At 47.4% G+C, this 24,111-nt stretch overlaps 1 protein-coding gene across 12 annotated transcripts in view; it reads right to left on the minus strand.

Annotated features, from left to right (window-relative positions):
* hppy (MAP4K3-like protein hppy) overlaps window positions 1-23,771 on the minus strand; it is a 225,569-nt gene extending 201,798 nt beyond the window's left edge. For all 12 annotated transcript variants that reach the window (XM_037419107.2, XM_037419105.2, XM_075866054.1 and 9 more), the window contains exon 1: window positions 23,231-23,771. In XM_037419107.2, coding sequence (XP_037275004.2) covers window positions 23,231-23,335 — 105 coding nt within the window. In that variant the 5' untranslated portion in view covers window positions 23,336-23,771. The remainder of the gene's footprint in view (window positions 1-23,230) is intronic.
* Window positions 23,772-24,111: the final 340 nt, after the last annotated feature.

Genomic DNA, 24,111 nt, shown 5'->3' on the forward strand with positions numbered 1-24,111 from the left:
AATAAATCAACTACAGCCGCCGACAATGCACCTCGGTTTCCGTTCTACAAGAACGCAACCCGTTGCCATTGACCTCGAAGGCAGCGCCAAAAGCGTTTTTTCACATCACCAGCAAACGGCCGCGGCCATAGGTCCTCCTCCACTGAGGGAGAGAGAGAAACGGGGGCTAGCACAATCGACGTCCTTCGACAGATAACGGCCCACATTTCAAACGACGACGACGGCCGGTGACACGCTCATACACTGCGCCGAACGTCCTCGCTCGCAGCATCACTACAATCCTACATGGACACACACAAATCATCGGGAGGACAACACAGCGCTGGCCAAGTGGGTCGTCCGGGCGGGCCTCTCGCACTCAAGGTCCGAGTGCGCCAGCGATAAAAGAAAAGAGAAGGGGGGGTGACGCCAATGGTGATGTTGGACGATGTATCGATTCGAGAGAGAGAGAGAAGGGAGTGGATTAGACGAGGAGAAAAGAGGAGCGCGCGGATCGAAGACCCGTGAAGACGTCGCAGTCTTCAAACACCACGGACGGACGCCTTCGGGGAACGCCCCTCGCGAAGAAGACAATCGCCGCTGCTATAGGGCTGAGCAGCGCAGTACCTACACGACAGCGCGAGGCTGCCTCGTTGTCGTACGATGATAAGAAGCGGCCGGTGCAAGCCATATAGAAGCGAAGGGTGGGCGTGCATGGACGCGGTCCTGTACACCGTGTACTGTACGTGTCACTGCACAGCATCGGTTTGTGCGGCTCGCAGCGGGAACAATGGTGAATGCGGGGCGGCCATCGCGGTGATGTGTGCGTGTGTACCTATGCATACGAGGCCCCTTTTCACGTGGAGACGGCGCACCTGGCTTTTTTTTTTTTTTTGTACGACGTAAGGTCGCAGCATATGCGAGAAAAAGCCTTGTTATACCTGCAGCCTCTTACAGATCGTTACCATCAATCTCCACGCGCACAATCGGACGAGTCCTTTCAAGAAGACCTGTCTTATAAACAAGTCCAAACAGCCGAGTTAGAGAGCTACAGTGCGTCTTCGCCTCGCTGCCCTAGGCACCCCTTTCCAAAGAGCAATCCACAAAACATATAAAATGAAATTAGAACAAAAATAAAGCCAACACTTTGCAGCAGATGTGATACAACGTTACGCAGGTACTTTAAGGTTGATCGGTAGCATGGGTCAGTGAAAGAAACCTAAATAAAAAAATCTGACCGGAAGGAAAACGGCTTACAACCTTGCTCGCTGAATGAAGGAAAGAAAAAGAAAGGGCATGGCGATTAATGATAAAGACACACAGTACAGGAAGAACATTCCTTTCGGAAAGTGCCATTCGTGGTCATTAATAAAACACCCACGAAAGAGACGTCCCGACCTCAGAAAAAAGAAAATAAAACAAGTCACCTTGATTTCGTTGATATACGATGTTTTACTCTGGGTCCAGTGTAACGTTTTTAATACAACGGTATTGTTTCATGTTAACATCTTGCAGAACGAACGTCATGAAATATATATTCAAAAAAAAAATCTCAGAAGCAGTGTTTAGGCTTTCCTTTCAGTGAACGCAAAAATTTTCATGGCAGTGCTGATGTTTAAATTCGTTGGCTCTTTGGGTACTAACAGTACTGCTCATGCCAACTGAGTGTGTATTGAAAGCACTTCGGAGAAAAAAAATATACTACCACCCCCTATGTCACCACTTCGAGGCTAAGAAACGGCGACCAACTTATATCTTCAATATGGAAAAAAAAAGGGTGGGGTAGGGGGGGGGGGGATAACATATGTGCGCTCCAAGAAAGGAAATGTCAAGATATTTTGGGATATCTCAAAAAGTAAACTCGCTAACATGTAGGACAATGGAAGGTAAGCTGATCCCCTCTCCCATTTTTTTATGTTGTAAGCCCCCATTACTTCTCTCGTCACTCAATCAGCCACCTAATTAAAACCCATACATCGCCACGGCAGTGAGTCATCTCCCGAATGATTTTGACCATCTCGCGATTCAAAGAAGTGCAACACATTTTAACTGACGCCTTTGAATTCAGACCGTGGTGTCGTCTGCTGCAGCCGCGCGACCGGATTCCGAGACGAGAATAGCTTGAGTTGGTGGAGGAGGGCTGAGATTATCAAGGGAAAACAAGATGCCGTGGTAGCAGAACAATGTATTTTCCTTTTAGATGCGGAGCATCTTATACTCGCGCCTTGTAGTGCGCCGTCCGCGTCGTCCGCGCCGTCCACACCGCTTCTCGAACATTCGACAGCTGACGCGCGCGCATGCGCCGTCGCGCCGTCGCCCACTCTTCCACCATCTGTGCATCCCTTCCTCCTCTACACACCGCGCGCGCTTCACTCCTCCACCATCTGTGCACCCTTCCTCCTCTACACACCGCGTTCGACATCTACAATTCTCCTGATTCTCCAGTGGACGCGCATGTGGCGTCGCGCTTCGAGAACATTCAACAGCTGACAGTGCATGCGCCGTCGTGCTGTATATATACTCAAGGTCGGCGCTCGCTCGCTCAGTTGCCGCTCGTCGGTTGGTTTGTACGGCGCGTCGACGTCCAAGGTCGCGGTGAAATGAATTCCAACGAATCCACAAACACAATGATCGACGTCCCTTCGACCAGCACCGCCCTTTCGCATACGTGTGTACGTGTTCACTCATTTAACACCCCCTCCTACAACCACGTTAACCAATTTAGCCATCGACCCAAGTAAGTCGCAATTTAACACCCCATTTCACAACCACGTTAACCAATTTAGCCATCGACCCAAGTAAGTCGCACTTTAACACCCCGTTAACCAATTATATGGTCCGCATCCTCCTCAGTGTTCCCCCGAGGGAAGCTGCGGGCAATTTTTTTCCTGTTCTTTTCTTCGCGGAGAGCTTCCCAGCCAATTCTTTTCGCACTTCGGTGATAGCGGCTACTGTTGCTGTTGCTTTTGGCTTGGCGAATATTTCAAGCTGCAAGACCGAATTAACAGAACAACTAATCATTTGAATACGTGAAGTTTTGCGTCCGAAAACCATAACATGTCTACGAGAGACGCCGCAGTGGAGTGTTCCGTAAATTTCGAACATCTGGCGTCCTTTAATGCACTACGCAGACATCGCACAGTACACCGCGGACCCCTAGGATTCCGCCTCCATCGATAAGCGACAGCCACGGCTGAGATCGAACCGCGCATTGAACAGAAAATCAGGCCAAACAAAGTACAAAGGACGCCAATGGTTAAATGTAGGGCACTAATTGTGACCCACGTTGAAGTGAATTGACATGGACGAAAAAGCCCCCCTTCCACCGGGGGGATGCCAGCTACAACTACTTTCGAAATAAGCGTATAATTAATTCAAAGGTTGCGGGTTCACATATCACCGCTATAGCAGCAAAGCACGACTCGATCACCACTCATTGCCTCGTACAATTCCGACTCTAAACTTGGCGAATTACGACTCTCGTGTCCGCCGGTTACGTTGATTCCTCGAGATGCCGCCGTCACCAGACTCACTGCGTCATTGTGTAACGAGGTTTCGAACAAAAATTAGAAGCTGCCTTTATAATAGGATTCACGCGTTCACGTCATTCCTGTATATACAGTTATCTTGGTACTCATCCCGCTTGCTAAAATCGTGCTTGACAGTGCCATAACGACGTTGAGCGCTGAAATCACACATATGATGTAAGGGCAACAAGTAACGCTACTCATGGGCAGGTCAATGTTAACTGAACAGTGGGAACAGGCCTAATTTTTCAATGTATTTTCGCTGTATATACGAAATCACTAACGTCCCCTTTTTTACGTTCGCATCGTTTTTGAGTGACATTTTACCACAATTACAAATATTTTCAGGAAAGAAAAATAAGAAATATCAAATTTCCACTTCTTTCGTATATATATATATATATATATATATATATATATATATATATATATATATATATATATATATATATATATATATATTGTGGGCACTTGTTATACCCATGTTCAACATCTGTACATCATCATCATCATATCTTGATCATGCATCCTCATCGTTCTCGTGTATGAGCATCATCAATCTTGGTCCCTCGTAGCTGTCGGCTGCCGAGTCCTCGGGTCTAATCCAAACCAAGACCTCTTAAGTGGTGGGGGTGCTGGGTACTTGATGAAAGTTGCAAAGCTTTTTTCGGGCTTCTTTTGAAATGATAGTTTGCTTGTTAGTTCTACAGCAACTTAGCCCTTCCCCTCACGTATACCAAGTACCCGAATATGCAGCGCAAGACAGGTGCACAGGGCACAAGAAAAAAAAAAAGATATTGGCATCGGGAAGCCTAGCTGTACACGACGACTCTTTGCTAGTTATCTTCTCAGCCCTGACCATCTGCCGTATACTCTGCTGCAATTTCAATCCCTTGGCATCCACTCCTATAAGGAAGCAAAGCAACTGCTGTCGTCCGCTAGCAGAGCAATCAACACCGAAAAGCGAGTCGCAACACGCTGACTCATACGCAGCTCCCGCCTGACTAAGTATATCACTGAGTGCAGTCTCGGTTCTGTCTCAGCTATCCTTCTAGACGTTGCAGCGTCGCGTAGAAAGATAACGCACTCCTCGCGTCTCACAACCTGTGGCAACACTGAATTTTGAATGCTGTGCCGCAGGTTTTGCCACGGATTACTTGGGAGCACTTGCAGTTCTTTCGCATTCATCCAATACATACACCACAGTAGAGCAAGAATAGGCGGGGTGGAAGAAGGTTTGCATGCGAGTACTACAGCACTTTATGAACACGCGGTAAGACCGTATAGCTGTGACTTATTATATGGCACCCACCACTAATGGGAGATGTAGCGGGTTCGATTCCCAGTGCTACCGGGCAACCACTGGTTTAACGAACAGAGAGAGCGGTGCCCCAACCTGTATAGCGTCCCACTGTACGTTCCCAATTTCCAGTAACTTTACGCGAACCTGGCACTCGGTGTTATTACTAGTCATATCAGGAGAATATGGCCTGTCCTTTGCTCTCATATTTTTTTTTTCACCTCTGCGTCCAGTCCAAATACAATGAACCTAGTTTCCTTACGGGTTGCAGAAATAAGCGTCCGCCTTATGCCCGAACCCCCACTATATCACTGATAAATAAATAAATAAATAAATAAATATATATATATACATATACATATATATATATATATATATATATATATGTTTAGTGACGTCATCGAGGTCATTAGAGACATATGTTATGTTAATTGTCTATCGTCAGCAGCCACTGCGCATACGGGACAGCCACACGACGAATGCGACGTCGCATTGCGCTGCAGAAGCGCTAAATGCATACACACTGAGCTACTTCGTAAGGCATTCAGAAGCAACAATCTAGACCGATAGCGACGATTCTGTGTGACGACACTAAAGACCCGGTGACACTATTATTATATTGTATAGCTTTTTGTTTCATATGCAGAGGCTGGAGTGATGAAGCCTATACTAAAGACCTCAATCTGCCATCGTTGCATTGTCGTTTGGGCACACAGGGGTGAGTCGTTCCCTCCAAACGAGTGCTATGGCTTTTTTTTTTCTTCATATCCGTCAAGAAACAACGCTGGTCTCGTACACGGTCATCCCAAGTTCAAGGGTGGCCGCGACATCTCCCGTTGCGAGAGACCCATTTGCGCTTCAATGAGCGCACATTCACGAAAAAAAAAAGAACGACAAAAAAAGACGCAGCGAAGACGTTCGCCGAATACGCCTTTCGCACAAGACAGGCGAGTTCGCCGCAGGCAGGCGAAGCTCCGTAATGAGTGAGTCATCAGTTCTCATCATTCCCGGGTCGACATTTACCCGCTCTCTCTCTCTCCACCAGAACGGACGTTTGACGGAGGACGACATCAATGTCCGAAACAAGAAAAAAGAAGTTAAACACGGTGCAAAAAACCAAGCGCGCGCTTCTAGGGAGCTGTGCATTAATGGCGGCGCCGAGGTCAGCGCTGTTGCTGCCGCCGCCGTCGGTGTGCGTGGTAGGGTTCGGGCTAAATCGCGCGACATCGGTGCATCGTCGTGCTGGGCTAGTGAAGCCACCAAAGAAATAAAATGCAGTGTGTTTTGTGCAAGCGCTTCCGGCAGGTTAGGTCCAGTAGTACCGGCTTCTGACTGTGCACAGCATTCCATTCTCGGAGTATGAACGCTAACGTACTGCTTTCTAATAATAATTATGGCAATACAAATCACTAGCCCCACATTTATTTCTTTATCTCTTGACTAGGAGAAGAGAGGGAGAAAATGGAAATAAAATGTCGACAACAAAATAGCACCGGTGAATTCAGTCTTGTGGCATGGTTTATATCCGGCGAGGGGAAAGGGGGAGATAGAAACTGCACTCGCATGACTTGGTTTACGCACATTTTTGCAATCACACATTTGTCTGTATACATCACCTAAACGTGGCAGCCAATCAAGATGTGTCTCCGAGAATCACTAGCAGTATACTCAAAAGAACAGCCTTTGAGATTAGCGCCTGTTTGAGGAAACCGTGGGCCTCTGTGCCACAACTCTTACAGTAAGAAACGGCACAAGTGGGGACAAGGGAAATCCTTCAACCTATAATAAATATACCATTATCATCGCAGCTCTATATCGGCCCAAAGCTCACACTGGAAGAGTTCGGCCACATCCGTAAACACTTGGGCCAGTTTCCTGGTTATTTCACGTGTTTCATTAAAAGAGAGTAGTATAGCCTCAAATTTTGTGTTGACGTGTGTCTTTAAACGATAGTGCTTATAGCGACATGTGCGGACATATACATTATTATGACATTATTACGTGGGTATATATAACTCATACAAGTATACCCTATATGACATTTCCGCAAGTAAGGACGCACGAAAAAAAGAGTAAAATTAACCCCTCTCGGAGTTAATGGCAGGCACCTGAGCTTGAACTTCAGTGGCTTATAGGCGAACCGGCACGATCAATTGCGTAACTGATGACACCGAGAAATATATTGCCGACGATTTAGTCAAGACTACCTCCTTCCCTTTATAGGTTCACGAAGAGTAAATTATTAAAAGATTAGATAGCAACACGGCGTTACAGTTTACTTGGCGAGTGAATTACTTGTGAATTACTTGTCAAGAGCAACCGGCATATCTGGGGGAAAGCCTTTGCACCATGTTGACGTTATACCGTCGGCGGATGTTTGAAGTAGTCTTGACGTCACGAAAACACGCATCACGTGCATGCGTATAAACATATACAGACCATAACTCGAGCCAGCATGCAGCTTTCGTCAAGGCAGCGGGCGATCCCACTTAACGCCGGCGCCAGATGGAAGCTATGCGGCGTGAGTCACCCTCGGCACCGATTATACACACGCACAGTCGGGCCTTCCCCAGCTTTTCCGCTATCTCTCGGCGTCAACTGTTACGTCTGCCTGGCGTCTCCGCGAGCAAAGCGCAGGACGCGCCAAAGAGCTGGCACATATCGCAACGACGGGTTTGCAATGCAATGCAACAGTTGCGTCATACGCAATGTTCAACCGTTCAAAAGTGCATTATACCGTTTTGTTCGTTTGTTTGTTTTCGTAAACGTCACTCCGTCAATACAAGGCGACCAAACAAATTCAGACTTAATTACGCGCTGCTTAGCGTAAACAGATAGAAAGCTCGGGATCAACTTTCCCGGGCTTGCATTAACAAGGTATGGGGTTCGAGCTACTTGGTACCGCATGATCTGAACTACCTCTTGCGCAAAAATTCTTTGACAACTGAGGAAATATCTTGCGTGTCTGTTTCGCATCTTCCCTAAGAAATTTCGCTCAAGTAGTTGATGATGGTGTTTGAAGGCCAGCGTCGTTGGGAACGGGCCAAGAGAAAGACGAACTATCATAATATTGAATTATAGTTTGTTTAAACTTCGAGAGCCCACTGCAGCGCAAATGAAGATAAAAGATACAACTTTTTGTGCTGTCTGGTATTCTGTTCTTTTTGTCCTCTATGTGCGCTAAAAGGTCACGTTATTGAACCACGCTATATACGTTTACTTAAACAAGTCATTACCATTTGTTTTAATTTCATCTGCAATGATACTGCACGCAAAACATCTCCGTGTGCTCATGCAGTGCAACTTCATATCTATACCAAGCCCGCGAGTAACAATCAACATTCTAGGATGTTTATTTGCTTCTTTTTTTCTTCTTCAATCCGAACGTTTTCCAAAGACATGCACGATTAGATATATAAATGGAGGCCGGCCTCCGCGGTATAAATCAACAGCACTCTATTATGGATGGGCCCATAGACAGCCCCGTATCACAGTCCACTGGTCTGTTGTTTATAAAGACGCACAGTTTACAGGTATGGCGCCATCGTATTTGGTTAATGCCAGGGCATGTCCATAACAAGGGCTTGATGGTAGCCGCGAACACATCAGTTGTACAGAACGGGCAAGTATCCCTAAATGATCGAAATCATCCAGAGCCCTCCACTATACGGCGTCATCCATAACCCGGGCTTCTTTACGACGTCAAAACCCAATAAACCAACCAACCAACTAACCAGCGGTGCCCAGCAGACGAGAATGTGTATGAAAGCTGAAGCGGGCAACGAGTGTTACTGTGAAGCATCATATGGCTGGTGGCGTTCGTCAGACATACAAAAAAATTAAGGGCAACGAGAAATCGCCCCCTCCTCCTCCCCACCACCCGAACGCGTAGCAGTAACTGCATGCTAACAAAATGAGCAGGGCGTACCTTAGCGAGATTAACTTTATTTTACTATTATTAGTGAACGATTTAAGTTTGCAAGCGAGTATTCACCGAAGACCTCGATGAAAACCTCTACTCTTTCCACTTAACCGACTTCTTTTTTTTTTTTCGCATATAGCGCACAAAGAAATGCAAGTATCGAATGACAAGTAACGAAGAATGGCGTTGTATTCGTAGTTGTGTGTTTTTTTTTTTCACTCGATTCTGTTTCGTGTTGTGCGCTAGATGCTGAAATGGAATATCAACATTCCCAGACGTGTACAGGTTGACATCTACCTAGAGCAAAGACGAGTTGTAACGGATATCCCGAAAAAATAACCTCACCGCGACCACTATTTTCAGCAGACTGAAAGACAAACATTGGCGTACGTTCTACACGTGAAGCGAATGGAACCGAGCCGCAGCCCGGCGAACTCAAACGGGCCGCAGTCCACGATCTGCCACCGCCGTGTTTACCTTGGCCACTCGGGCAGAGTTCGGAAACTGAAAGGGAATCAGACAATGCCGGCCGCCGCTGTTGCGAAGGCAATACGACTACCGCAGTTCCATGCCGCTTTCCGCTACACGGGTATACTGCGTCTAAAATTGCGGCTAAAAAGCGTGCACGAAGAACCGGCAATTGTTTGAGAAAAACCTACACCGTGCTCTGTGTGTAAATATGACTACATCTAACGTGATGCAGACAGGGACTTATTTTGTACGCTGACACTTTAGACAAATTAATGCATCAATGATTGCCGTTCGTTTCCTCTTTGGCTTACACGCTTCATTCAAATCGTATTCGCAGGCTTCCTCTATTTGTTGACGTTGCATGCAATTGAAACTGTGCTGTTTTGTAAAAAAAAGAAAGTAACTGCCGGCCTTTGTCAACCTGTCTTTACAAAGACCTACTTTCACATCCAGCTTTTGCCCATGGAAGTATTATTATTATTATTATTATTATTATTATTATTATTATTTGTCAGGAGAGGGAGCCTTGAATATTGCATCATGCATAATATGTGTCGATATTTGAACATTTGGTGTACCTATTTCCATTTCCCGATTTTCGCGCATCCCAAAGTCTGCGCGCGATACAGCGTAGAATGAACGAATGAATAAATGAAAATATTGACTGAAACCATGTATACAACAAACAGTACACCTGTTTTTGTTCTCGAGCTCAACAGAGAGTTGAAACTCGTTCCGAGCATGCGATTGCCTTTGTACCACATGGCTGCACCTACACAGTCGCATACCGTGTCCGCACGCTCGGTTAGGGCCCTAAACTTAATGCTCTTGTCGCGGGTCACGAAATCCGAAACCTCGATCATCCGATGTTTTGTGCCGATAAACAAGCACACTGGGAAACGAGCAAACCTCAAAAGCGTTTGATGAAGAATAATGCTCGCGGGAATGCTACTGCAGTTTCCTATATGTGCGACGTCGAGATGGAAGCCTTTTCATCGCATTCCATTTTATCCTCAACACGCGGGCCTCGCAAAATTACACAAGTTTTCCGGCAGGCACATTTCGTGTCTCTGCAGCTGTCGGCTTCCTATAGCTTCAAGTTGCAGTCAGTCCTTTCGTTTCATTGACCTAGTTACTCTTGTTCTCCCCCTTTTTTTTTTCTTCATATGCTTTAGCATGCAATTATCCCAAGTTAAAAGGGCGTAGCTGTTCCACCTTGCTTTGCATAGCGCCATTGCATTACGCTACTTGGATTTTCAGGATACGCTGCACTGCTCTATAGCGACGCTATTACAGAAGTGGCAATTACGGCATACACAATGTACGACGTGGGAATCACACAGACATGCAGCATGCTCGCAAACGTAGCCGAGAACGGGCCCAACTCGCTCTTTAGTCGAAGGACGGTTGAGCAAAACAAGACGGGCAAGGAAGAGGAAAAAGAAAGAAAACAAGCCGACACGGCACATCGAAGCGGCCGTTTTAGCCGAACGACTCCGCGCAGAGGCAACTCGGCGATCGGAGCTAACGTAAACACGCGGCTCTGGTTCCGGATGGCCTCGAGTTACGCGCGTCGTGTCGTCTTTTCCTCGTTGCTCCACAGCGATTCATATCGCAAGCTCCTGAGCGATCTCGAGTTCGAAGAACAAATTAGGAGCATAGTCAGTAACCTAACAAGCCATAACGACGATACGATTATGAGAAACGCCGTATAGTGGATGGAGTGCGCCGGAAGTTTCGACCATCTCGTGTTCTTTAACGCGCACTGCCATCCAACAGTATACACGGGTCCATACGCCATTTGGCGGGTCCCTACCATTTCGTCTTCGCGATGCGGGACCGCCACCGTGGGGATCGAACCCGCGACATTCGGGTCAGCAGCGGAGCACCATGAGCACTGTTCCACGACGGCGGACTAGCTAGTACCGATGCCAGCCGTTTTCGTGCTATATGTGTTACTGCTGTGTTAATATTTGTTATAGGTTTACACCCCCCATACATCACTGCTGAAACCTGGAGACTTACAAAGAGGATTCCGCTTATGTTGAGGACGACGCCGCGAACAATGGAAAGAAAAATGGTAGGTGTAACCTTAAGAGACAAGAAGAGAGCAGAGTGGATTAGGGGACAAACGGGGGTCAAAGATACTATAGTTGAAATCAAGAAGGGGAAATGGACATGGGCCGGGCATGTGGGGCGTAGACAGGATAACCGCTCGTCATTAAGGGTAACTAACTGAATTCCCAGAGAAGGGAAGCGGGTAAGGGGGACGCAGAAAGTTAGGTGGGCAGATGAGATTAAGAAGTTTGCGGGTGTAAATTGGCAGCAGCAAGCACAGGACCAAGTTAACCCCTGCGGAACATGGGAGAGGCCTTTGTCCTGCAGTGGACGTAGTCACGCTGATGATGATGATGATGATGATGATGATGACATCACTGCTCCCGATTACGAGACGCGTGCATATTGTGCCAATCTTGTTTTGAAAGGCTATACCCGTCAAGCGACGGAAGATCAATTAATTGAATCATTAATTGATTGAAAAGGACTACTTCGCGACATGCCCCACCTCAATGTCGGTTATATGGTTTCAGAACGTAGAAAATGGTGGTGGGTTTCACTGGATTCCAGGAGACGTACCAAGAGAATTTTTTTTTTATTTCAATCTGTCGTGTACAACGAAACAAAATACAAAACAAACTTTGGGCCTCCAAATCTGAGGTCACGCGGCTACAATTGAAAACAAAATACGAAGTCTCTCTGAGAAACGACGGGGCTCGTATGTCATCGACAATTTATGCAAGTGTCTGTAATTAATGTTACAGTGTAGTGCCAATAAAGTGGACACAAAAACAACCATCACTGAAGCCATTGGTAGAAACGGGAAGCATTATCTGATGGTCGTAGGTTTAGTCGCTACCAGCGGCTGTAACTACGCCCCTTCCATTTATTTGATACTTCTTACACTAAAGCAGAAAATAAAAAAGTTAGAAAACAAAAAAACTACCAATTCACTCCCTCCGTGCCTCCCTTGGCATTATTGTACATCGGTTTCATTTGGACTGTGTCTAAGAAAAAGAAACAAGCCCTTAGTCCTCGCATTTATTTTGCCCCTTCTATCATTCTTGCATAGGGACAAAGCGAGAACGAGCGATCGGCACATTCAGCAGCTCCCTCACACAAATGTCGAAATTCCGAGAAAACTGTGCCGGCGCGGCGTCAGTCGCCAAGGGGACTTTCAGAGAACGCCTACACACACAAGAGTATTACCCCTCAACGTCCCCGATGACGTCACTGATGACGGCATCGACCGCAGCGCAACAGTGCACAAGAGTCCACCCTGCATCCCGAATCACTATGGAAAACGCCGCGGGGGCGAGGGGGAACGAAAATGAGGCGCGGATATCACCATGCAAAAATCGATTACGGTATACCGAAAAAGATAAGCGGCAACGGGAGAGATATACTCTCTGCACCAGAGCCTCACGACAGTCCGGGAAGCAGGATACCCACGATTTTGATTGATATGTGAGATTTAACGTCCCAAAACCACCATATGATCATGAGAGACACCGTAGTGGAGGGCTCCGGAAGAAATTTCGACTACCTGGGGTTTTTTAACGTGCACCCAAATCTGAGCACACGGGCCTACAACATTTCCGCCTCCATCGGAAATGCAGCCGCCACAGCCGGGATTCGAACCCGCGACCTGCGGGTCAGCAGCCGAGTACCTTAGCCACTAGACCACCGCGGCGGGGCACCCACGATTTTGAAGACGCTAGTTATAAAGCGAGAACAAAACGACGACACAGAAACAAGAAGGACACGAAATCTTGTCTCTTCGTCATCGTTCCCTTCTCGCGCTATAAATATCGTCATGCCGTACCAACTAGCCCAAGCTGCCACACTTTGAAGACGCGTTTAAACTGCGCGAAGGAGACAACACGTCGGACACTTGTAGAAAACGCACACACGAAGTTCCACCTGTCCCACGCGTTGTCTTCTTCGGGCAGTTTAAACGCGTCTTCAAAATCGATTGACCAACTGTAGCCCAACTTCATACATGCGAGCTCAAAACGAAGGTCGTGAGGACAAGGCGAGACGTATGCCTGACCGTTTACTGCGATGAGAAGAGTGGACCTTTCACAGAGCAGCACTTGTCAAAGTGCTGGAAATTGATGTCCGAAAAAAATTCACCATCCAGGTATACCGTTTTTACGATGAAGCTGCAAGACTAACGCAAAAAAAAAAGACTGACCCAAGCTCACAGATTGTTAACCAGAGAAGTTGAGACGCACCACTTTGTGGAGTACTGTGCTCCACCCGACAGTTCCATTTATATTCTAATAAGTATTGGCACTGCTTTGCCGGGGTGTTAATTCACCTTTAAGTCACCGTTAACCTTTTCAATCGCTCGTAATGTAATTCACCTAAACACACATTTCACTCCCCTCACGTCTTGACTATCATTTCTAATCTCTTGGCACATAGCCGGTATTGCACCACCTCCGGAATCGGCCAACCTGACAAAGCAGCTAATCGTGTTCAAGCCACCAAACGCTTTTGTTTGCTTGCCTGTTTGTTTCACACCATACTAATCAAACTCATCAACAGCGACAGTGCGATCTATGGGTGATTCAGCATGAAGCCATCTTAGTCGCTTACTGCATAGAGCGACTTCAGTACCGCACGATGGACGAATGGATGGATGAATGCAGTGAGCGCCCCCTTTTATAACGGGGCGACGATAAGCGTGTCGCCATGCTCGACAAATCAGGAAAAAAAAAAGAATTTGTCTTTTGATTTGATTGATATGCGAGGTTTAACGTCCCAAACCACCATATGATTATGAGAGACGCCGTGGTGGAGGGCTCCGGAAATTTCGACCACCTGGGTTTTGTTAACGTGCACCCGAATCTGAGCATACGGGCGTACAACACTTCGGCCTCCATCGGTAATGCAGCCGCCGCAGCCAGGATTCGATCCCGCGACTTGCGGGTCTGCAGCCGAGTACCTTAGCGACTAGACCACCGCGACGGGAAAAGAATTTGTCTTTTTTTCAAGTTGGCTTAATGCATCAACTGTCTATTTCAATTAAATATCTATAGAAAAAGTATCCATCTTTTTCCAAATATCTATTTGTCCTTTCTCTCTAGTTTACCGGCTTTTGTTTCTACCGTGGGCGTGTTCAGCTTTCCATTGTCGTCCCTAAAACCGTAGCTTTCATGTAGGCTCGTGCCCAAGTGTACATCAAGGCTGATATCTTCACATTCAATCAGAATGCTCCGCAGCTTCTTTTTTTTTTCTTCTTATCTTTCCCACAACACATGCATTGTTTGTCTTCAATAGATCTCGCTTCACAACAACGCGATCAAAGGCAACCAGATTTCGCTTCACACAGTAAAGTGCCTCCCGTACATCATAAAATCCCTCCCTCCTGTGGGAACCACCGCGGTTTCCCCACACCGCCTTCACGCGGCCGCCGCTGGCTGAACGGCTTTGTGAGAGAGCGCGAGTCTCCGTTGCGTTTGACGAGCAACCCTTTTTGCCGCGGCCGCCGGAACGGAAGAAAGGTTGCCGCCTCACTTCGTGGAGATAAGGAGCAGCGCCAAGACGTCCTGCTGCTTTCATGTACTGGGCGGTGCGCGGTTGCAATTACTCGACGGAGCACTGCTGTCGTTGGGGCCGGCGCGGAGATGCGACACGCGGCGTCTTCGTGCAAAGCCACAATGCCGAGTTTCCACCGAAGACGGACGTCGGACCGCCACGCTGTGCGTCTCTGACTGATGGGCCACCGACGCTCAAATCAGCACCGGATGCCCCAGGCCCTCGGAGGCGCCTAGACCGCGACCGCCGTTGGACAAAGCATGGGTGGTGGGCCCGAGAGGCGAGATCATAGACACATTTCACCCCTGTTACGAGCCGCGTCGGTGGCCGCAGCGGACCCAGTAGGTAGCATGGAGCTGGGTTGTGGTCGTCATTCCGCAGGCCACGTGGACGTTCTGAACCCTCGAGAGCTGAGGCAGAGGGACAGGCGTAAAGGAAAACTTAACAAGACGTTTATTTGCAACATGTTGGACAGTAACGTCCGAACGACGACTCTTCTCACGACACTCTCCTGTTTCCTTCTGGCGGGCTGCTCCCCTTGCCTCGCCGTGCAGTTCCAAATGTATAGGCGGAATGTCTCTTCGGGGAACCAACCACTAATACTGAGCACAACACAAGTGTCCCTTCACACACGTGGCAGGTGCACGTGGCACACGCGCGGGGACTCGGAAGCGACCACGCAGGAGAAATTCACGGCAGTCCCTACTGTAGCACACAACCGGCCTTCCGCACATTCCAGAGGGACCCGCCCGTAGCCACTGCCCCGCAGGCAAAGCGCACAGCCGAGACAAACAGAGCCGGTGCAGGTGACGACCCGCCCCCACACAGAATGTCCGAGATGACGGGAAGGCACGCTTGGGGCCAAACAGAGCCGGTGCAGGTGACGACCCGCCCCCACACAGAATGTCCGAGATGACGGGAAGGCACGCTTGGGGCCATCCGGCCCAAGGACTTCATTACTGCTTTGTAACACCCCGCTTGCTGGAAGCAAGATTCGCCGGATGAGAGAGCATCACCGTGACCATAGACGTGTTTGGTTTGTGTATGTTGGGGGCGGTGCCGGCATAATGACCCTGGTGTGTGCTGCGGGACCTTTTATCAGACAGTGTAGTATGGACATATTTCCCTGTCTAGGAATCTATGGAAATGAGACTGTTTATAATTAGTCCTCGCGGGCTGCTTGAGGTGCTTGTTCAATGAAGAGCATTTCAATGTAGATCTTCGGACCAGAGAGCTCTTGCCATATAAATATTGTAAATAAAGCCGCTCTACTAAGTTCAACTTTCTCCTGCCTCGGTATCTTCATCCCGGTTCTCAGGTGCCTGCAAACGAAGGTCGAAACACCGTCGAAATTCTAGTCGTGACCACTTCGATGAATCCCGTTAGAATCTCCCGAGTGCCCCGTGCACGGAGGAGGGCACGACTTCATTAAAACCAAATTTCAGAGCTTTGCAGCTGGCCGCCTGTCTCCGGCAACCTCTTCCGCCTGAGTGATGAGCTGCTTTCTGAAATTGTTTTGTCGGGGGACCGCATTATAGAGGGAGTACTAAAAACTAATTTTTCTCGTATTAATAAATTACTCTTTGACAATATCGAAAACGCCACGCCGTGCACCGCGTGAGGACGCCTGGTAAGCGAGAAAACGCGCGAAAACAAAGCGCGGCCAGCGCAGCCAATTGGAAGTTCACGCTCCATGCAGTCGCCATGACGTCACAGATATCACGGGCCTCTATACAAGGGCCTACGTAGTAGCTCTTTATCGGTAAAAATGTAGCACATTGTCTCGGGACCGAGCCAGCTGAAGTTTCGGGAAATATCGTTGAGCCACTGTGGCCAAAATACGAAGCAAAAAAGCCTTTCAAATATCAGCGGCGTCACCATCGGAGACTGGCGGGTAATCTAAAGGTTATTGATTGATATGTGGGGTTTAACATCCCAAAACCACCACACGATTATGAGAGACGCCGTAATCGAGGGCTCCAGAAATTTCGACCCCTTGAGGTTCTTTAACGTGCATCCAAAGGAGTAAAGGTGACAACTTCGACATTAATATTGTCATGTATTATAAACCTATAGTCGCGTCTCTCATGATCATATGGTGGTTTTGGGACGTTAAACCCCAAACATCCATTAATAAACCTATCACTGTGAAATTAAATACACTAGACTTTTCATAATAATGTATATCAGCGTGAACTAACTGACTGTATCCCTTTTTTGTCTTTTTCAAATGGACATTGAACCAGTTTAGCGATTTCGATTGATTGATATGTGGGGTTTAACGTCCCAAAAAGGTTTTGACGATTTCGTACAAACACAATGGGCCGGTAGACCAAGTCCCAAGGGTCATTTACAAACCGATTTGAGCTCTCCGTCTGAACTGTGCAATTTATTACAATGCTTTCAAGCTGCGAATCGCTCCAGATCGCTGCGACTTGACGAAACGCGTTCTCAAACGCCTATTCACAGAGCGGCATGCTCTGCCCACTTGACGTCACCGAAACTGCTGATCTGATTGGCTGCGGAACGCACGGTACTGGCCCCGTGAAGGCGGAGCTAAGCCCCGAGCGCTCAAAGGAAGGGTTGAAGTAGTTGAAGGTGAAAAGCGAAGCGGAGGGGGAGAGTACCTGTTTATTACTCGTAGTTCTGTTAATGAGAGGTGTTTCGATTGAATTATGGCGTCAATGACTTGCTCCAGTAGTGACCTAATAAAAAATGGAACGCGTAAAAACTGTTGTAGGGACCCTTTAAAGTCTTCCACGTCGCTTTATAGGGAGCTGGAAGAAGTTCTCTGGGTGGGGGAAGGCCCTCGCATTCCCAAAGGATATTGTTTTGGTTTGCTATAGCATGTTCATCACAATTTTCGCATACGGAATCTACCTCTCCACCCGTGAAGAGCGCTAAGCGGTGAGAAGTGGTTCATGTGTTAGTCTTGAGTTCGGCAAACGATAGTTGTCTGCGCTTTGGTGATGTTGCTGCGCGGCATGGGGAATAGTCTGTCATCGGAAAACTGATATGGTGAAGGGGTGAGGCAGTAAAGGAGGGGGAGGCCCTTGTTAGTATGAGAATGGACGAGCACAAGTCGCGACAAATCGACCGAAAAACAGACACGACCGTGAGAACAAAATTCGCCCGGAGAAACGGAATAGAGTGCCGGTGTGTGAAAGTAAAAAAAAAAAGATCAATAACTTCCGTACTTAGCGAAAGTAGCGAAGGACTCTGGTAACAAAGTGATCGAAACAGCGTCGACTGCTCTCTCTATAATGCCGATTAACAAAAACAGCACGAAACATTGGAAACGAAATTCGCAACTTTCGCAGAGAAAGTCTCGGGGAACGATCGACGAACCGGGCAACAAATGACCCTGTCGATCAGAATGAATTGCGGGCCGATTTGAAGCCAGCAGCAGCGAGTTGGTTTTTGCTCTGTTCTGAAATATCGGAATGGGAGCGATTTCGCGCGGGTCCACCAGCAGCGCTCGCGAATACCAAGAAAAAAAAATCACGATCGAGCCCTGCAGGGAAAATGGGGAGTCACACGAAGCTCGGCCTAGAGCTACTTCTCTTTCTTTCCACATTGCGCCATGCTCCCTAATAACGTTCTTCTTTACTTCAAGCATGCCGGGAATCAGATCTTTATTCTCCACTTGCACGACAGCGCAACACTCCTGCTGCAACGACCGCCACGCATCCAGGCAACCCGCGCTTAAGGGTGAGACTGTCACACCAGAAACGTTTGATCGTCAACACGTCCACGATCATCGATAATTGGAAAACAGGCATATGGGCACCGCCATCTTGTAGTTGTTAAGGCGATGTTTTCATGTTCTTGTATAATTCGACGTCAGAAACATATATGCACTAATCCAACCATTTTTATCCCTATGCGTCCACCACAACACTGTTCGTTTCGTCGTTAAGATGCGAAAGAGAAAGGTGAACAGCCCGACAAGGCGGCACTGAAACCTCTGAGTGAAATATAGTGAATTGAGGGCCGCATTTCCGTGCGCTTGCGGAGACCGGAATTTCTGTTGAAATGTGCGAATTACCGCAACCTTCGCTTGGGAAAGAAAAAGATAAAATAAACTGCAACAAGTCACCAGGACGACCACTTTTTACAAGTTAACGCACGCTTGCCTCCACGCTATCAGCACCGCCTACGAAGGGATCCACAGTGCATGGGACCCAATTTCAATGGCCTCAGTATTCAGGGCATGCCTATCAAAATGTCCGCGCAAGGGCATGTTTGCGTATAAATCGCACTCTTGCAGGAGAGCCCTGCGGCCGCCAGTCCGACCCATGACATCGCGTACGCGCTTGCACGGCCTGCGAAGCCAATGTTCACTTTGCTCGTGCAAACATTTATTCGCCGATGGGGCTCGTCACAATTATATCGAGTCAAGGAAGAATTCAGCGCAGGATATACTCAGTTTAACAACTTTGGTAACGTTGCAAACAGAAGAACAAATAAAAGAAACAGTCTACACTGACAACGCATCGAATTTCCCGGAACTAGAGATGCCGCGGCAAAACGTTGTTTTCAGAAAGTTCTCACGTCTGCTTGTCGATCCATAATAAAGCACGTCGAGTAAAGAAAAAGCAGGCATTAATTAGTAACTAAATACTGGAATTATCACATGCCGGAATTGCGATGAGTCGCTGCGTACAGTAAGTGCTTCCGGATTCATTTTGACGGTGTGGGGTTTCGCAACTAACCTATAAGTATCCGATTGTTTACCATCTCGACCACATCGAAATGCGGCCGCCATAGTCGAGGAATACTGCCGGTGTCCTCGAACTCACCAGCGCTGCACTAGAAAAGAGTTAGTTACCTGAAGGGTTATCAGCAATACGCGTATTGCAATGCATTGGCGCGGTATATCTCTCCCAAATTCATGTTGTAAAGGGACACTAAAGGTCAACATTGGTTGTTGAAATAGCGGTGATGAAACCTCGTAGTGCTACTTTCGTGCCAAGGAAGAAAATAAATTCACGTTTTAATGGCCCGCACCAGGTTAGCGCACTTCAAGTTACGCGCCTCAAGAGGCGGACCAACTAACGACACTGTTGCCGTGCACAAAGTTGCCCGGCTTTACCGCGCGGTCACCAACACTAGTAGAGAGAACGAAACGAGCGAGAGCCACAGCAGCAACAATGACCACTGATCAATTTCCTCCCATTGGCTCCGAGAAGGCAGACGTGTTTAAGTTCAACAGCGCCCCGCTAGATGGCACGACTTGTCCAGTTCAACCACGCGAAAATGAATTTTCGAACCACTCGCGCCATTCCCCATACTAACGTCCAGCGGTTCTTTTTTCCATCAATCAAACATAAACGAACAAGCAGCTTTTCATTGCGACTCTTGATGCACGGAAAGTTATATATTTAGTGCAGCTAGATCGATTACAAATGATTAATTGTATGCGGTTCGTCTGACGTCATCGGTATCATTTAGAGAATGCCCTACTGCGGCGCATTTGTTCTTGTAAATTTACCGCAATTTCTCGGCAAGTAGGGCACTGCTGATGATAATATTGTCGTTTTAGATGTTGTCATACATTAAGCTTTCACTCTGATGTAAAATTTTATTTGACTTTGGTGTCCCTTTAACACTGTTTAGTGTATCACACGAGATCTCCTGTGAGTAACCTGCGTTTGACAGCTTATTTCAAAACGTGACATCTTGCTTCTTCGATACACAGAGACCCTCCTGAGACCCGATCCCAGTCACGGCTGTCGAATTTCGATGGAGGCAAGATGGTAGACGGCCGTGCGATGTCGGCAGTGCACGTTAAAGGAACACAATTGAGAAAAAAGATTTCTCCAGTATTAGCACAGTACAAATTCACAATCCCGGAAACACCACCGCATGGCGACGCTTGACGAGCGAGAAAACGCGGGAAAATAAAATGCGAATGGAGACGCCACCTTGAGATTCCCGCACCAAACACCGTGACGTCAAAGATTTCGAAGGCGCCTACTGGGCCCTATAGCTTCTAACCGATAAAGACAAAGTCCATTGTCATCTGTGGATGCCGTAGACCTAGCATACGAAGTTTCGCAAAATTTCAACAATGGAATGTCGCGAAGTACGAAAAATACATTTCGTAACTATTTGACGTCACGTGCGGAGATTTTGGCGCGAAATTTAAAAATCAAAATTCAGCCTTCGTTGTTTTCCGCTTATTTTAGCGAAAATTGTGGCATTAAATATCTGAGAGTGCGTTTTATCAATCTAAACCAAGAGACTGTTATTCTATAGTTTCCCTTTGATCGCAGAACGTGGGGGTGCTTTTAATCAAACAAAAAGTAGTCAATAAATTCTTATGACAAAATGCTAATTCGCCAGGTCAGAAGCATTGTCAAAATGACTACCCCGCTGATATGCAGATGCGGACATACCAATCCATTGTAAGAACTTTTCCCCGCAACCGATGCATTTCTAAGAAAAAGAATCGAGCGAAACAAATCAAATATAAAAAAACTCAACATTAGCCGTTATATCTTGTCGGCATCAGGATAGCACAATGGAGCCACCGATGACTGACAAGACTGGCAAGGATGCATTACGGACGCCTTCATAAGCAATGCACGCTCATTTGATAGTGCCCGATTTCCTAGATTGCGAACACGTTTCCGATAATGCCGGTCCAGACTCGTACGACAATCTTATCAGCGAACGGAAACAACCCTCTTTCAAGAAAGATCCTTTTTAATTAGCCGCACTAGCCTGAGTAGCAGTGATGATGCAATCGTATGCGGATCTCGGACGGTGCACTTTCGATCATCATCGAGCCCGATCCAGATTGAATTTCTCAACCGCAATTGGATAGTTTTCTAAGCTTGCAATAATAAGCCAATCTCAAGAGAGAATCAATCGCCCACAGTTTGCAACCATGCATGAAGTTTAGAAGAATCGAAAAACACATAACCTAATTTCTTTCGTGCTCCTTTTGAACAAAAAATCAACCGTCACCAGACAATCTCGACGTTCGGACACCGATGGTCGATATAAACTGTTCTAGGTGTTAGATCAATTTTCAACTTCACAGACTCTCTTTACGTTTTTTTTTTTTTTTGCTGTAGCTTTATTTTATTTTTTGATATCATGAAGCCGTTTGTGTTCAAGTAAACATTTGGCGAGACTCCTATCAAAATTCCCTGTATACTACGCTTATTAGTCGACGCGATCGCTACTGAACCTTACTCGCGTGCGTTGTAATTATAATCTGAAGTGTACATTTGTGCAGTGAACGCCGTAGTCTGCCAATACGGGTCTTCAGTGTCCCAGTAAAACTGCCAATAGCAGCTTTACGAAGAACAAGCAGAATATTCTGATAAAATAAACTTTTTATTCGACTGAGTATCCGCCACGTGCACTTGTCACGAAGCACGTCGAGCAACTGCGCACCCATTCGAAGGATCGAGAAAGAAAAAAAAAGCACCGTCATAACTAAAATGACCAACGCGATATCCTCAAAATCTTATCTCTCGCAGAGCCGACTGCGAATACAGTAATAACATGAACGATCATATCGCTGCTGCTATCGAACCCACTTCCTCCACGTTCGCCGGAGTTCGAATGATAAAACAGAAACCAATATCTTCTGCTCTATCGTAAGTGCGAAACGTTTAAACGCCGCCCCATTTTAACGAGCCACAGAAGATGCCAGAGAACTTTTTCGAACACAAGGGCTACATTTCGTACTTGAGGGGTCAGAAAATGTGTTCAGAAACCAGAGCAGACCTGGAAGAAAACTCTGCTGGGCAGCAAGGTACCATTTCTAAGAAACAGGCTCAGACACGGATATTTCGCGACACAAACCAAAACCTCCGAGTGAGGACAAACGTTAGCGCTGTTCTGCATTTGCGATACTATCATGAAGGTCTCCCGACTAGCACTACTAGTGGGTCCTCTTCGACAAAGAAACGAATTTTTATTTAAAGAAAAAAAAGCTAGACGTTTAAGCGCGCACAAAATGATGTAGGCCTAGCGGAGCGCCTTTCCCCCAAGGCGCCAAGTTCGCGACGTCCGCGTTCCTGCAGTAGAAAAAGAAAAACAAAAGGCAAGCACGCAATCGCAGGCTGAGTGACTGGTTACTTGGGGCCATCCAGTCTTGTTACCCACGGCAGCAGCGACAGTCCGCGAGCGTGCAATTATTCGTCAAGCGACGAGGTAGAGCCAAACGGTGACTCGTTACGAAATCGCGCCGACGAAAACAGAAAAGACGCATCGTTGCGCTGTATTCAGTGTCGGCTGTACTTGACGAACAATACTGCAAGTCCTTCCAAAAAACGGCAAGACAGCTTTGGTTTTGGATCAAGGCATTGCAACCGCGCAAAAACTACGCAGTCGCGAAAGCAATCGACGCGCCGAAAAACGCCAACCGAAAACGCCGATCGGGTCGGCGCAGCACACGCAACTCACCTTGTAGACATCTCCGTACGTTCCGCTGCCGACCCGCTGCACCAGTTCGTACTCATCCTGAGGGTTTCGCCGCGATATATCCGTAGGCGACAGGGATGCCATCATAGGAGGCCAGTCAGCTCAGGCATGGTGCGCTCTCACGAATCCATTGTAATTCCTCCGAGAATATTTGCCGAGCGCGCTCTTCTTGGGAAGCAGTCGCGCAATAACGCACGATCACTGAGCGGGTCAGCACAGAAAATAGAAGCACGGTGTGGTGGTTCACTCAAAGGCCACTCATCGCACTGCCCGTTGGAATTTCTTTCACCGAGCACACACAAACGCACTCCGATAACCTCCGTCGTCGCTCGGGCACCTCCTGATGCTGGATTGACTGACTAAACGGATTGCCTCGTTTCGGGCTTGTCTCTGAGCTTGGCTGGGCTTCCGGTCCTACGGTAGCCGACCACTGTGCAAGCAGCGGCCGGCACTACGATCGGCGCTGTGGAATGAAAATTGTTCCCCTTTCCGTGGCTGGATAGGAATTTCCTTTCGATGTCCCGGTGAGACCAGATCCTGCTCTCCACGGCGCACGTTGCAGGAGCTAGCCACCAGCCGAACGTGCTCTGCTGGGTCTCGTTTTTCTGGGTAGCAGCCGCCTCCCATTCCGAAACAAAAACAAAACTGCCAATTTGTGGCTTAGTTGCGACTGTGTCGCCCTCTAGTTTCTCACAACAAAAGGTGTCTATCTTTTCGTGTTACGTCTGTCTCCACACACTTAATAATGAAAAAAAACAAGAAATATTTATTAGCTAGCAGTTTGTTTTATTTTTCACTTATTAAGGTTTGCAGTTTGCGACATTGTTTTGGCCACCCAATTAGCTGCGTTCTAGCGGCGGCTT

Source organism: Rhipicephalus microplus, chromosome 6, assembly GCF_043290135.1.
Source record: "Rhipicephalus microplus isolate Deutch F79 chromosome 6, USDA_Rmic, whole genome shotgun sequence".
Taxonomy (NCBI): Eukaryota; Metazoa; Arthropoda; class Arachnida; order Ixodida; family Ixodidae; genus Rhipicephalus; species Rhipicephalus microplus.